Below are 16,298 nucleotides of genomic sequence, written 5' to 3' on the forward strand. Positions count from 1 at the left end.
AAATAATCAAAGTAATCCAACTGAAAGAAATATGAACCTTTATTTGATCAAAACAAGCACATATCATGAATGGTGCATTAATTTAGCTCTTTCCAGCTTTTTATATATGTAAAGTATGATTCGTAACGATAGCTTATCTCAAGGGGTCGGGTTTCCTTTGAATTGTACATGAAATTAAATTGATTCTACACTTCTAAAATGGTGAAATGTTCTGATTTGTATGTTTCGCCATCGCTGTTATTATGGATAAATTGCTTATAGTTAGGAATTTCAGTCGTTGTACTTGTATTGTGCCAATAGACAAAGTATTCTGATTATTCTAAGGTAGGAGCTTAAATACACAATACTAAATTAATTGGCACAGGTGTTTGCCATAAAGTGGTATTCGGCCAAATCATGTGAGTGTCTTGGAACGCGTTCAAGGTGTAATTCACATTTTAGTGCTGGCAATCTTCTGTTTCAGCTCTTGTTCCTAACCCTGTTCTTTATCTTAAACCCATGTTCCACCACTTATCTCATTATGTAACTCGAGCTCAACTCACTGTTTGCTCAACTGCACCTGTTCAAGTTCTTCTGAAGAGTGTAGAGAATTTGTACCTATTAATATACAAACACTCTAAAACCTTTCCTTACCTTATTACATATCAGTGTTACATAAAAATGTTACATAAATATCTCTTTAATCGTTTGTGTGGCGCTTTAATTTTTAGGTCTCGTATGAAATGCTTTAGATTTAAACACCTTGAGGATGGTTACCCTTGTTTGCAACCATACAGTCATTCTAACAGGTTCATGGAAAAAACAAAATAATTAGCTGTAAATTTAAAACTACATTTGATCATTTTTTATGGTTTTCTGTCCTTTTCAGTCCTTACTTTGCTTTTAAAATTGTATTAAATGTGAAATTCTATAATTATAACAATATTTTTACCCATTGTAGGTTTAATCATTTTAGTCCTTATCAGTGTTGGGTGTAATCCAATTACAGAGTAATTAGTTACTGTAATATAATTACTTTTTAGTCAAAAAGTGTAATTCATTACATTTTAAATGACTGTAATCAGATTACAGTTAGTAACTTTGAATTTAATTACTATTAAGTACATTATAGGGTTATGCTTATTTATAATATATTATACATATATAAATAAAATAATAATAATAAGTAATTAGTAATGTGATTGTGGATTATATACCCAACCCTGGTCCTTATTTTATTTTTAAAATTGAATTAATAATAATTTGAAATAATAATGAATTAATAATTGTCCATTTATGTGCTATGTGAAGGACTTTTATTTTTATATATATATTTCTACCCCATTACCTCTGGGAGTCACAAATTTTCAACACGAATGTTTTGACGCCTTATTTTGATATTTTAATTAACATAAAAGCAGAAGTGATCTCTGAAAAGTTCAGATTCTAAGCTTTCCAATGATACCTCATATGCCTGAGTTATGTATACAGAGACTTTAACATTTTAAGTGTAAACTTTTTTTGCGATATAGCGCCCCCCTTTGGACCCGTCAACTGGTCCGCTGAGTGTAAGAGGTTAAGCACAGTTTTTTATGTCATTTTTAGTCTTTATTTTGTTCTTATAAATTTTATACAATTATGTATCAGTTTTAACACAAAGTATTTTTGGTCATTTTTAGTCCATGTTTTGTTTTTAACAGTGTATAAAATTGAAAACACTTTATTTAAGTGTCCACAATAATGCACTATTTAAGCATGAATAAGACAGTAATTAACAAGTAATTAAATGTAGAGTAAGGCTATTTTAGCCATAATTTACTACTTATTAAATATCATATTTTGTTTAGAAAGTAATGTAATTAATGCTCTATTTAATAAATTATACTTCAAGTTTACTAAATATAAGAAATATAAATACAAAATATATTAAGCCAGTAATTGAGGCTAATTAGTAAAGCCAATACTAATTAGCCAGTATTGGCTTTACAAAGCTGTTACTAATAAATAACTAAAATCTTCTATTTAAGACAACTTTGTAACGATCGGCATCTCGACTGGGTTACACAAATTAAAATGAGGATCCTGACTGAACTGAGTGAGTGTGCTTATGTGAAAATAAAAGAGAGACAAAAGAGAAATACCAGTTGAAGGTGTATTTACAAAAGTATAAGCAACAGACAACAAACACTTCACAATATTAAAACGTATCCACAGACTGTTAAAATGAACACAGAGTATATACAGATTTTAAATATATACGAAGAACAGTCTTTTGTATTGTTTTAGTGTCTGAAGTTAGCTCACCAGTGTATTTACAGTTCGATAGAGTTTGTGAAGGAGGTGACCATAATCCTCAGTGTGAATAGTCTTAGCAAAGTTAAGTAAATCCACAGGGTATAATCCACAGAAGTACTCCAGAATCCAAGCATAGAGAGTCCAAGATTTTAGAAAGTAAATATAAGTAGTAAAAAGTTTGTAAAGACAATATTAGGGGCAGTGGTAGCTCAGCGGTTAAGGCTCTGGGTTACTGATCAGAAGGTCGGGGGTTCAAGCCCCAGCACTGCCAAGATGCCACTGTTGGGCCCTTGAGCAAGGCCCTTGACCCTATCTGCTCCAGGGGTGCCGTATCATGGCTGACCCTGCACTCTGACCCCAGCCTAGCTGGGATATGTGAAAAAGAAGAATTTCACTGTATATGTGCAAATGTATAATGTGTGATAAATAAAGAAAATTATTATAATTATTAATTAGTTTCAATTACTATATTGTTTAGTAAACTTGATTTATGTTGGATCTCTAAAATAGAACATTAATTACATCACTTTCTACACAAAAAATAAGACATTTAATGAGTTGTACGTTTTGGATAAGATAGCCTTATTATTTATTCAGTTAATTCGAAACTGAGCATTAATTGCATTACGTTCTAAACAAGAATTGGAAGTTTAATAAGTTGTAAATTATGGCTGAGATAGCCGTACTTTACATTCAGTTAATTATTACTACTGCCTTATTCATGCTTAACTAGTGCATTATTGTGGACCCTTAAAATAATGTTACCATAACATTTTTTATTTATTATTCTTACAAATTTTAACACAGTGTATGTTTTATGTCATGTTTAGTCCTTCCTTATTTAATTTTTTCTCTTTCAGGAGTCTAAAAAAGCTGACGCAGCTCTGAGCAGCATGAAACATCAGTATGAGTCTCAGATCTGTGAACTTCAGCAGAAGATACAGACCCTGCAGATGGTGACCAGCAACTCTTACTAATTTCTGCTAATAATATACTAATAAAGTTCTCTTAGCATCTAATCATACATCAAAATAATAGCTGAATATTGTATTAGCTGAATTGAAAGACAATATTTAGTTAGGATTTGTTTGTTCTTTCCTTAGATTGAGGACCAAAATAAGAGCACCAGCCTCAAAGAGGAAACCTCAGCACTGAAACGAAAGAACACTGACCTGACGCTGGTATGGCTCTCATTAAAGTTTGAAGAGACCATCAATTTTTTTTTTGATATTATTTGATGTGTGTGTGTGTGTGTGTGTGTGTGTGTGTGTGTGTGTGTGTGTGCTTGCATCATTTCAGCAAAACCAAAAGTTGAAGCAGGAGCTGTTGGAGTCCCACACAAATGTTGCATTCCTGCAGAGTGAACTGGACTCTCTCAAGAGCGATCTCACAGACCAAAGCATCAACTTTGAACGGTACTTCGCGTGTGTGTGGGTGTCTGGTATCACAGCATTCATGGTGGATTACTGTAGTTATTGTTTATAAAGTATATGAATTCTTAGATTTGGATCTTCAGAGCTGGAATCTCATAGACACTCATGGAATATCAACTCTGAAGTAACTCAGACTGACTCTTCTGACTCATTCTAACCCTCCTGACTTGAAACATGAATGCCAATAATATGTCAATAATGAAAGAACGCTCAGACTCACTTGAGCAGATGTAAAAACAGGTTTAGTGACTCATTGCTGTTTGCAGTAGTGACATCATCAGAGCAGGATATCCTGGTGTCACACGTCACACTGCACAGGAATGTTTCAAACTTGTCACCTAGTAACTAAAAAACAGAGGCACAGTTTACATCTTTGTGTGTGTGTGTGTGTGTGTGTGTCCAAGTCTTAAATAAGTATCAGCTTGTCAAGATGGCATAGTACTTGATTTACAAATGTCAACAAGTCTAGAAATATCAGCTTGAAATTATAAAGCAGAAGCAATAAAAACCACACTTGTTGATTGTATTTGTACAGAGATGAAGCTCTGATGAAATGTTTCTCTGAAGAGAGAGAGAACTTGGAGAGACAGATCGAGATGCTTCAGTGAGTTATACCTGCATGGCACAAACGACACTCTAGTACCACTAGAAAATGTCCATGCTTTCGAAAATTATTCACTTATTTATATCCCTCTTCATTTATGTTGCATTATGTTCATTAATTCCAAATTCCTTTGGTCTCAATGTGACCAAATTTCACAACCTGGTCTCATAGAATCACCTTACTATACCTACATTTTTGCAAAATGATTTTTACATGGGTTGTTGTACGTATCGCAGCAGTTTCCTGGTGAAATGAACACTATAACAACGCTATAACAACATTACTTTTTTCAGTATCACACAAATCATGATTATAACGGCAGATTATCAATTCATAAATACTCACTTTTCGCCCTGTTCCTCACTCAATGCTATCTTATGACATCAAAACACATTTAGTCTAGTGCATGACTTCTATGGTGATACATTTTAACGTTTGCGTTACATAACCAGCTATGTTTACTTAAGCTTGCTCAAGCATGATCAGATTGCACGGTAGCTTGAGTGTTGCACTTGCAAAGTAAAGGACTGGGGTACGAGTCGACACGTGAACCAGAACTGTCATAGACAGCACAAAATTATGCTGGTGCTCCATTTTAGTGTTGCTTGATTTAACTGCAGCATTTGATACAGTTAATCATTCAGTTTAATAGATACATTGAAGAGATGGTTGGGAATATCTGTGGTGGCTGTAGACTGGTTTGTTTCCTATTTGTCGAATAGGAAATTTGTAGTGTCTGTTGGAGATGAGATGTCCTACTCTTCAACAATAAATTGTGGTGTTCCACAAGGAACCCTGTTAAGGCCAGTATTGTTTTCTCTATATATGTTACCTCTTGGTTCTTTGATTTGAAAATACAACATAAATTTTCATTTCTATGCAGATGACCTGCGGTTATATTTGTCATTGAATCACCATGATCTGACTAATTTAACCCTCTGGAGTCGACGGAGGCGCCAACACGATCAATTGTTTTTCTTTTCTTATAACAACGGCAATGACTTAAAATACTCCATCATTTATGGCCATACAGATAAGAAGAAGACATCATTCGAAACTGTAAAGGGTCTACTTTTATTTGTGTCCACTCACAATTAAAACAAAAAGTTTGGCTTTTGTAAAATACAGAAAAAAAACAGGATGCACTTTCTGCTGCGTCAATCTCCATGAACTTTTGCTTAGAGCATGTTACAAAAATAAACCGTAACTCAGCGTATAATTGTCGCATAGACATGATAAATATGTCTAAATATTGGTTAAATGAACCAATTCATATCCAAAACGTCCTGGTTACTTGCGTAACCTTCATTCCCTGATGGAGGGAACGAGATGTTGTGTCGATGTAGTGACACTAGGGGTCATTCTTGGGAGCCCGAGATACCTCTGGTCTTGGATAAAAGGCCAATGAAAATTGGCGAGTGGTATTCACATGCCCTCCCCCGGACATATGGGTATAAAAGGAACTGGCGGTGTGTGACGGGCAGACCACTGTGTGCCTCGTAGCCAGCGCACCAGGCCGACACGTAACCTTCCCCAACACTGTTATGAGTGTCGAACAAGTCGACTGCCCAAAAGATAGAAACAGGCTAGCCCAGTCATGGCCTCTTATCCCTTTTTTTTTCCTCTCCCAAAAAAAAGGAATTAACCAACTGGGGCCACCAGGTCTACATCGGGGGGGTGTCACTCCCAAGGGGAAGACACCACGGAGACCACACCCCACCCAAAGGGAAGTGGAAATACGTCACTTCGGAAGTATGTCAAAATACTTTGTCGGAAGTATGTCATGTGGAGAAGTCCCATGGTAGGTCCTACCCTGCGGGGGAGGAGTTTCTACAAGCATGGTGACTGGGGCAGAGGGGCCTCTGCCCAAGGAAGATGCAGTTTACCAACAGGGAAACGAATTAGCGGAAGATATAAGTCGCATGGGGTTACCTACGGGGAACCACCACATGCAGAGCACCTACCCCAGTACAGGGCTTAGTTAGCACGTGTACTAAGCCGGCAGCGATTTTCTCCGCAAACACGTCTGCCGCAGGGCTTGGATGAAATCAACCAGGGAACACAGTTTGTGAACACTACTGGGAGTCAACGTCTTCAGCTCAGGGGAGGTGAAAGGCGCTATGTGCAAGCAATGCACCTGGCCAGCTGTCCCGGACTTACCTGCTTGTGAGTGCCACTACATGGGACAAAACCGGTTCCACCCGGAGATTGTTGAACCTCACAAAGTTGTTGGGTGTTGCCCAGCCCGCTGCTCTGCAAATGTCTGTTAGAGAGGCGCCACTGGTCAAGGCCCAGGAGGCCGCTACACCCCTGGTAGAATGGGCTCGTAGCCCTACCGGGGGCGGCACATCCTGGGTGTGATATGCCATTGTTATGGTGTCAATGAGCCAGTGGGCGATCCTCTGCTTGGAGACAGCGCTTCCTTTCCGTTGTCCACCAAAGCAGACAAAGAGCTGCTCAGTGACTCTAAAGCTCTGCGTGCGTTCCAAATAGATGCATAAAGCACACACCGGACACAGCAACGTCAGGGCTGTGTCTGCCTCCTCCTGGGGCAGCACTTGCAGGTTCAACACCTGGTCCCTAAAAGGGGTCGTGGGAACCTTGGGCACATAGCCCGGTTGGGGTCTAAGGATCACGTGAGAGTAGCCTGGACCGAACTCCAGGCACGTTTCACTGACAGAGAACGCTTGCAGGTCTCCTACACTCTTGATGGAAGTGAGCACAGTCAGGAGGGCAGTCTTCAAGGAGAGTGCCTTAAGCTCAGCTGACTGCAAGGGCTCAAAGGGGGCTCTCTGTAGACCCTGAAGAACTACAGAGAGTTCCCATGAGGGAACGTGGCACGGTCTGAAGGGATTCAACCTCCTGGCGCCACTCAGGAACCTGATGATCAAGTCGTGCTTCCCTAAGGACTTACCGTCCACTGTGTCGTGGTGTGCCGGTGTAGTGGCTACATACACCTTCAAGATGGAGGGGGACAGCCACCCTTCCAACCTCTCCTGCAGGAAGGAAAGCACCGATCCAACTGCGCATCTCTGGGGGTCCTCGCGTCAGGAAGAACACCACTTAGCGAACAGACGCCACTTAAAGGTATACAGGTGCCTCGTAGAGGGGGCCCTAGCCTGAGTGATCGTGTCTACCACCACGGGTGGTAGACCGCTTAAGTCTTCCACGTCCCGTCCAGGGGCCAGACATGGAGATTCCAGAGGTCTGGTCACGGGTGCCAGATGGTGCCCCGTCCCTGAGAAAGAAGGTCCTTCCTCAGGGGAATTCGCGGGGTGGGGGGGTGGGGGGGTGGTGTGGGCTGTCGCGAGGAGCATGAGGTCCGAGAACCAGGTCTGGGTGGGCCAGTAGGGTGCTACCAGGACGACCTGCTCCTCGTCCTCCCTGACACTGCACAGGATCTGTTCAAGTAGGCTCACTGGGGGAAACGCATATTTGTGAAGTCCAGGGGGCCAACTGTGTGCCAGCGCGTCTATACCGAGAGGTGCCTCGGTCAGGGCGTACCAGAGCGGGCAGTGGGAGGATTCTTGGGAGGTGAACAGGTCTACCTGTGCCTGCCTGAATCAACTCCAAATCAGCTGGACCACCTGAGGGTGGAGTCTTCACTCTCCCCTGAGGGTAACCTGCCGTGACAGCGCGTCCACTGCAGTGTTGAGGTCACCCGGGTTGTGAGTGGCTTGCAGCGACTTGAGGTGCTGCTGACTCCAGAGGAGGAGATGGTGGGCGAGTTGTGACATACAACGGGAGTTCAGACCACCTTGACGGTTGACATATGCTACCGTTGCCGTGTTGTCTGTCCGAACTAACACATGCTTGCCCTGGATCAACGGCCGAAACCTCCGCAGGGCAAGCAGAATTGCCAGCAACTCGAGGCAGTTGATGTGCCAACACAGCCGCGGGCCCGTCCCTGAGCCGGCAACTGTGTGCCTGTTGCATGCAGTGCCCCAGCTCTTTTTGGAGGCATCTGTCGTAACCACGAGACCTGCTCTAGGGGAACGCCTGCCCGTAGAAACGTGAGATTGGTCCAAGGGCTAAAGAGGCGGTGACAGTACGGCGTGATGGCCACGCGATGTGTCCCGCAGCGCCATGCCCATCTTGGAACTCGAGTCTGAAGCCAGTGCTGAAGCGGTCTCATATGCATCAAACCGAGCAGAGTGGCCACCACTGAGGATGCCATATGCCCCAGGAGCCTCTGAAAGAGTTTCAGTGGAACCGCTGTCTTCTGTCTGAACGCCTGCAAACAGGTCAGCACTGACTGTGCACGCTTGTTCGTGAGGCGTGCCGTCAACGAGACTGAGTCCAACTCCAAATGCTCTGAACCGGGAGGAGCTTGCTCTTTTCCCGGTTGACCCGAAGCCCTAGTCGGCTGAGGTGTGAGAGCACCAGGTCCCTGTGTGCACACAACACATCCCGAGAGTGAGCTAGGATTAGCCAATCATTGAGATAGTTGAGGATGCGAATGCCCACTTCCCTTAACGGGGCAAGGGCTGCCTTCGCGACCTTTGTGAAGACGCGAGGGGACAAGGACAGGCCGGAAGGGTGGACCTTGTGCTGATACGCCCGACCCTCGAATGCAAGCCGCAGGAAGGGTCTGTGTCGAGGTAGAATCGAGACGTGGATGTACGCGTCCTTCAGGTCTACCTCCACGAACCAATCCTGACGCCGGACGCTCGCCAGAATGCATTTTTGCATCAGCATCTTGAACGGGGGTCTGCGTAAATCCCGGTTCAGTACTCGCAGGTCCAAGATTCGTGATGACGGCCGTGCACACAGAGTATGTGACCCAGGGAACGAGGAAACCGCTCTTTTGCTGAACTGTTGGGTACCGCAGCCACTTGGGCAGGCGGCGAAATTAAATGAAAAGGCAACAAAAGATTCTCCTCCCAGCCCTCCACCGGGGGATGGAGTGGTCTGCTTACCAGCTCCAAGGCAGTGGATTTCATCGTCCCTGGGTCGCCCATCACAGGGGCGCTTTGCAGCCTTTCGTGGGTTCTTGGTGGCCGACCGTGAGACAGGTTTCATCTGCTTCCTGCGGTGGGCTCCATGCCGGGGCCGGGGCGAAGGGGCGGGCTGCGGCGGAGCCGGTGTAGGCAGGATGTGCCGGATAACCTCTGTCTGCTGCTTCACCGTGGAGAACTGCTGGGCAAAGTCCACGATGGTGTCGCCGAATAGGCCAACCTGGGAAATGGGGGCAGCAAGGAACCGTGCCTTGTTGGCTTCACCCATCTCGACTAGGTTGAGCCAAAGGTGGTGCTCCTGGACCACCAAGGTGGACATCGCCCACCTGAGAGACCGTGCCATGACCTTCATCGCCCGGAGACCGAGCGCAGCTCCTGCATCAAATCTGGGGTGGAACTACCTTCGTGCTGTTCCTTTAGCGCCTTGGCTTGGTGGACTTGCAGGAGAGCCATGGCGTGCAGGGCGGAGGCGGCTTGTCCAGTGGCACTGTAGGCTTTGGCCGTCAGGGACGACATAAACCTACAGGCCTTGGACGGGAGCTTTTGAGAGCCCGCACCAGGTGGCGCCGCTCTGTGGGCATAGGTGCACCGCGAGCGCCTTATCTACTGGGGGAATCGCTGAATAGCCCCTGGCCACCCCACCATCGAGGGTAGTGAGGGCGGGGGAGCTGAAAGATTGGGACCAGGCAGTAAAAGGTGCCTCCCATGACCTTGTCAGCTCCTCGTGTACTTTTGGGAAGAAAAGAACTGGAGCAGGGCATGGCTGTGAGTGCCCGGGAAAGCATGTCCGTCATTTCCGTGTCAGCCTGTGACTGGGTGACCGTACCCGAGGGGGGGAGCCCAGCTGAGGCTCTTTGATGCTGCACTCGAGAGCTCATCAGTCTGTCTGCATCAGACAAGCAACCTCTGAACAAGAGGTCGAACTCGCCATGAGACGAGCCGGCGGACTCATCCGGAAGCCCGATCGGGGCAGACGAGCGTGCTGGGGAATGGGAGGTCTGTGGGGGGATACCCGGCAGAGGTGGTCCCATTGGGGTCCCCAAATCGCCCCCAGTGCTAGCCGCGCTGGCTTCATACCTGTAGGTAGAATGACCGAGGGGGGGAGCCGCTGGGGTGGCTTGCTTTCTTACGAAAGCAAGCCACGACCGCAACGTTGCCATGGTCATGTTCTCGCAGTGAGTACATGAACCATCCACAAACGCTGTCTCTGCGTGGGTCGGGCCCAGACATGAAAGACAGCGATCGCAACCATCGGAAGTTGAGAGATAACGACCGCAACCAGGAATAACACACAAACGGAAAGGCATCTTTAAAAAGACGCGTCTTTAAAAAGACATTCCGTGTGTGCTGCTCTTTTAGAGAAACATACTCTTTTAGAAAAATATACTCTCTTATTTCTGCCCAAGTGTCCAGGGGCGTTCTCTGCAGTGCACCAGTGCAGAGGAGGGAGAAGCTGCTGAAATGCACTGTCAGATCCAGCAGAGGTGAATAAACAGTCAGCTCAGTAAACATCGACCGTTCAGCTCTGAAGAGAAAATCTGAATGAGTGGTTGCATACCAGCTCCTTTTATACCCGTATGTCCAGGGGAGTGGTATGCAAATACCACTCACATATTTTCATTGGTCTTTTATCAAAGACCAGAGGTGTCTTGGGCTCCCAAGAGTGACCCAAGAGTGACCCCTAGTGTCACAACGTCGACACAACGTTGAGTGAGTGACAGATAGGGAACAAATATTCTCAGATTGTGTAATGTGTAGGAATCTAACAAGATGTGCAGTTTTTCAGTCTCATCTCATTAGGGCAACTCTTAGAAACACCCATTAGCAGAGTGCACTATTCATACAGTAATGACCTGTGATGATCCTCACAAATATTGCAAACGCCCCCATCAGTGCTACAAAAGTGGCATCAAGCTTCATCAGACTCATTGATTTTTCATTGCTTTTGGAAGATGGCATGCTACTCACGTGAGGAAGCTATCCAAATGATCCTGAACAGTGAGAAAGTATTCTAATATTCCTCAGAAGAAGATCACAACTCTGATGAGAAACGCTTGCATTTTAAATATCGACTATCCAGCAGAGGATATACTTTCAGGTCCCGTATTCACAAAGATTTTTATCTTACCACTTGGAGTTCTCCAAAGAGTTCCTAGCTTGGAGTTTTTGCTTAAAACCTATTCACAAAACTGCTAAGAGCAAGTTTTATTAAGGAAATCTTAAGATGAGAGTAAGGCTGAGTTGACCCCGTTGCTATGGATGACATCACGTTTTATGAGTGTGCTCTTTTAAATCACCCTTAGTGATTGGTAGACAGGGAACTGCTATTTTTGAGTGAAGACATACATACAGTGCATTCAGAAATTATTCAGACCCCTTCATTTTTTTTCACATTTTGTTTTGTTGCAGCCTTATACTAAAATGCTTTAAATTATTTTTTCCCCATCAATCTACACTCCATACCCCATAATGACAAAGCAAAAACCAGATTTTTGATAACTTTGCAAATTTATAAAAAAAAAAAAAAAAAAAAAAAAAAAAAGAAAACTGAAATACCACACTGACATAAGTATTCAGACCCTTTGCTATGACACTTGAAATTTAGATAAGGTGCATCCCATTTCACTGGATCATCTTTTAGATGTTTCTGCACTTTGATTGGAGTCCACCTGTGGCAAATTCAATTGATTTGACAGGATTTGGAAAGGCACACACCTGTCTATATAAGATCTCACAGCTGAAAATGCATATCAGAGCAAAAACCAAGCCACGAGGTTCTGCTTCTTAACCGGCAATCTAATCTACTGTATGTACAGTGTATTCAGAAAGTATTCTGATCCCTTCATTTGTTTCACATTTTGTTATGTTGCAGCCTTATTCTAAAATGCTTTATATTATTATATTGTTTCACATCAATCTACACCACTCCCCATAATGACAAAGCAAAAACCAGATTTTTGATAACTTTGCAAATGTATTAAAAATAAAAAAAATGAAATATCACATTTACTTAAGTATTCAGACCCTTAACTCAGTACTTAGCTGAAGCACCTTTGGCAGCGATTACAGCCTCAAGTCTTTTTGTGTATGATGCGACAAGCTTTGCACACCTGGATTTGGGGATTTTCTGCCATTCTTCTCTGCAGATCCTCTCAAGCTCTGTAAGGTTGGATGGGGACCGTCGATGGACAGCCATTTTCAGGTCTCTCCAGAGATGTTTGATTGGGTTCAAGTCCGGGCTCTGGCTGGTCCACTCAAGGACATTCACAGAGTTGTCCCTAAGCCACTCTTGCATTGTTTTGGCTGTGTGGTTAGGGTCAATGTCCTGTTGGAAGGGGAACCTTCAGCCCAGTCTGAGGTCCTGAGCGCTCTGGACCAAGTTTTCATTATGGATATCTCTGTATTTTGCTGTGTTTAGCTTTCCTTCAACCCTGATCAGTCCCCCAGTCCCTGCCTTCTTTTATACTAGTATGTCCGAGGGAGTGGCATGCAAATTCCACTCGCCAATTCCCTTTACTCAAAGGTCAGAGGTGTTTGGGGCTCCAAAGGGCGACCCCTAGTGTCACTACATCGACACAACGTCTCGTTCCCTCCATCAGGGAACGGAGGTTACGAAAGTAACCAAGACAATTTTATTAATTACATATAAATAATTACATAGGTTGGCGCCAGAATATTTACAACTTCAATTCCGAAAAAGTTGGGACAGTATGAAAAATACTATTAAATGCAAAAAGGAGGAATTTGTAAATTATATTCACCCTTTGCTCTATTGAATCACTACAACTAAACATTATATGATGTTTTACCTTGTGAAAATGTACAGTAATTTCAAATCAGTTGATTGCAACACGCTCTGAAAAAGTTTGGACAGTCGAGTCTTTACCACTGTGAAACATCACCATTTCTTCTAATAACACTTATTAAGCATTTAGGCACTGAAGACACAAGTTTAAAGATGTTAAGTTTAAAATGTGGAATTTTCCCCCATTCATCCATTATGCAGGTCTTCAGCTGCACAATTGTACGGGGTCTTCGTTGACATATTGTTCACTTCATAATGCACCACACATTCTCAGTTGGAGATGGTCAGGACTGCAGGCAGGCCAATCTAGCACCCACACTCTCTGCTTACACAGCCATGCACTTGTTATACGGGCAGAATATGGTTTGAAGTTGTCCTGCTGAAAATGCCGGGAGGTCTCTGGAAAAGATGGTGCTGGATAGCAGTATATTCTGCTCCAAAATTTGTACATATCTGTCTGCATTCATGATGTTCTCACAGATGTGCGAGTTACCCATGCCATGGGCACTGACACATCCTGGCCCATACAGACACTGGCTTTTGGACCTGACACTAATAACACCTGGGATGGTCCTTTTCCTCTTTGGCCCGGAGAATACGACAGCTGTGTTTTTCAAAAACTATTTGAAATGTGGACTCATCTGACCAAAAAACATGGTTCCACTGTTCTACTTTCCATCTAAGATGAGACCGAGGCCAGAGAAGTTGGCAGCACTTCTGGACAGTGTTGATGTAGGGCTTCAGCTTTGTATAGTAAAGTCTTGTAAACTTGTATCTGTGGATGCAGCGGCAAATGGTGTTGACTAACAAAGGTTTACTAAAGTAATCTCAAGCCCATGTTCATGATATCCATTACAGATGAATGATGTTTCTTAAGACAGTGATGGGATCAGAGATCATGCACATTCAGAAGTGGTTTTCGTCTTGCCCTTTACGCACCGAGATTTGACCAGATTCCTTGAATCTTTTAACTATATTGTGCATTGTAGAGGGTGAAATGGCCAAAATCCTTCCAATTTGTCTTTGAGGAACATTGTTCTCAGAGTGCAGGATTATTTGAAGAAGCATCTGTTGGCAAATTGACAAGTCTTGAATGATCCTTGCTCTTGAAGGACTAGGCTGTTTTTGGAGGCTCCTAATATACTATGACATAATTGCCTCACCTGTTTAACATCTCCTGTTTCACATTGCCTAGTTATTTTAACTCATCAAATAGTTTTTAATTTTCAATTGACCCGTCTCAACTTTTTTGGAGCATGTTGTAATCATCTGAAAAAAAAACAAATTATGAAGTTCACAAGGTACAACATCATATAATGTTTAGTTGTAGAGCTTTCAATAAAGCAAATGGTGAATATCATTTACAAATCACTACTTTTTGCTTTTATTAGCATTTTTCATACTGTCCCAACTTTTTTGGAATTGGGGTTGTTGAACTTTTAAGACCTTATTAAACAGTTAGACCTCTTAGATCTTCTTGTCGTAAACTGTTGGGTTCCAAGATCCAGATACAAAACTAAGGGTGATAGAGTGTTTGTAGTGAAGGCCCCACGATTATGGAACAGACTACCCTATGATATTAGATCTGCGGAATCTGTGTCTTTTTTGAAGTCCCGTTAAAAAAATAATTTGTATAGACTTGCTTTTAATACTTTGTGAATTTTTGTTTTTACCTTGTGTTTTAATGAGTGTTTTGTGAAGCACTTTGGGCTAAATTGCTAAAAGGTGCTATATTATTAAATGCATTATTATTATTATTATTATTATTATTATTATTATTATTATTATCAAATTAGGTATAAGTTTAGGGTTGAGGGGTAGGTTTTGTTGATATAAAACTTGATATAGCATTAACCTTAAAAACCTCATGTGCTTAAAAGGACATCTAACTCGCTTTTAGCACCACACAGAGGACATTTCACCTCGGAACTGCTGTAATATGCGTAATGATCCCCTTAATTACATATTTAAAAAATGTTACCACAGGCACTTAATTTTCATGAGATCAGGCTAAAATTTTAACATATCGAAATTGTTTTTCTCTTTCAATCACATGATAAAATTAACATATATATGAATCAAAGAGCTAGTGTTTTGTCCATTTGTCCTTAGCAGCAATAAGGTGTATTTGAGTATATCTGAATGGCCTTTGCAAATGTACATTGTGGATCTTTGCTTTGGGTCATTGTTTCTGCTGGAAAATTAATAGTTGTCCTAAAGGCAAATCTCTGGCCAGCTGCAACATTAGTTCTAATTAATTATTTGCTTGAATCTGGCTCCTTCCATATTGCCCTTGAATGCACCGAAACTTTTAGTTCTGCTTGAGGAAAAGTATTATCTTTGCTCTCAGTTTCCAAAAAGTTTGTTTTTTTCACATAGCTTCTTGCAAATTCCAGTGTTTGTTAGTCAAATTGTTCTCAAAATGACTTCCAAGGCCAGATCAGTAAGGTAATGTTATTTCTGTTCAATTACAGGAAAATTCACATTTTTATTTTGAATATTATTCTTAAATGATCTAAATATGCTTAACTGTTTAATATTGTAACATTATCCGGCATCACAACAGTTATGGCAAAATTATAAATAGGGGCTGAATACTTTCTGTGCCAGAGCCAAATTTGGTAGAGAAGTCCAGAGGTGTTGCAGAAGTCTGTCAAATGTATTTATTTATTTGCTTTTGTAGTTTTTCTTTTAACATGTCTGTGATGTTCTCTTCTGATGTCCCAGGGCAGCAAACAGAAAGCTCCATGACAGTAATGATGGTCTACGTGCAACGCTGGAAAGCAGTCAGAGTAAAAGACAGACTCCGGTGAGCGGTTCAATAAGCCCCCTGTATGTCGACACACTTCCTTTAGTGTAAATGTTATTGGTAGATGGATTAAGCTATCTGAGAGCAATGTTTGAGGAGCAGGCTAATACTTTGATGGTCATGTATGTTTTTTGAAGACCAGGATTAGTGTTAGCATAAATTGTATTTACACTTCTGATTATTAGTCCTTTAGAAAAGACCTGACCATTTTGTCTTGCAGCGTGTTACTGGGCTCTCACCTGGGGTTTACATGAACAGGAGAAAGAGCTTGAGTTCCCCTTTTTTTGATCGGTAAGACATGTATAATACATGTAGTTATCATTAACTTTAAACAAATTGTTCACTCAAAAATGAAAATTTTGTCACAATTTACTTGTCACGTCATTCCAGCCTTGTATGATTTTCTTTCTTCCCT

General features: G+C 42.4%; 1 protein-coding gene across 1 annotated transcript in view; it reads left to right on the forward strand.

Moving 5' to 3' along the window:
* The window catches only part of LOC127415118 (ras and EF-hand domain-containing protein homolog), a 61,966-nt gene that overhangs the window by 9,509 nt on the left and 36,159 nt on the right, over positions 1–16,298 (forward strand). The window contains exons 4-9 of the mRNA XM_051653687.1: positions 3,135–3,230; positions 3,378–3,455; positions 3,574–3,689; positions 4,243–4,311; positions 15,802–15,883; positions 16,104–16,174. Of these exons, the coding sequence (XP_051509647.1) occupies positions 3,135–3,230; positions 3,378–3,455; positions 3,574–3,689; positions 4,243–4,311; positions 15,802–15,883; positions 16,104–16,174 (512 nt within the window). The remainder of the gene's footprint in view (positions 1–3,134; positions 3,231–3,377; positions 3,456–3,573; positions 3,690–4,242; positions 4,312–15,801; positions 15,884–16,103; positions 16,175–16,298) is intronic.

The sequence above is a fragment of the Myxocyprinus asiaticus genome, chromosome 24, assembly GCF_019703515.2.
Source record: "Myxocyprinus asiaticus isolate MX2 ecotype Aquarium Trade chromosome 24, UBuf_Myxa_2, whole genome shotgun sequence".
NCBI lineage: Eukaryota > Metazoa > Chordata > Actinopteri > Cypriniformes > Catostomidae > Myxocyprinus > Myxocyprinus asiaticus.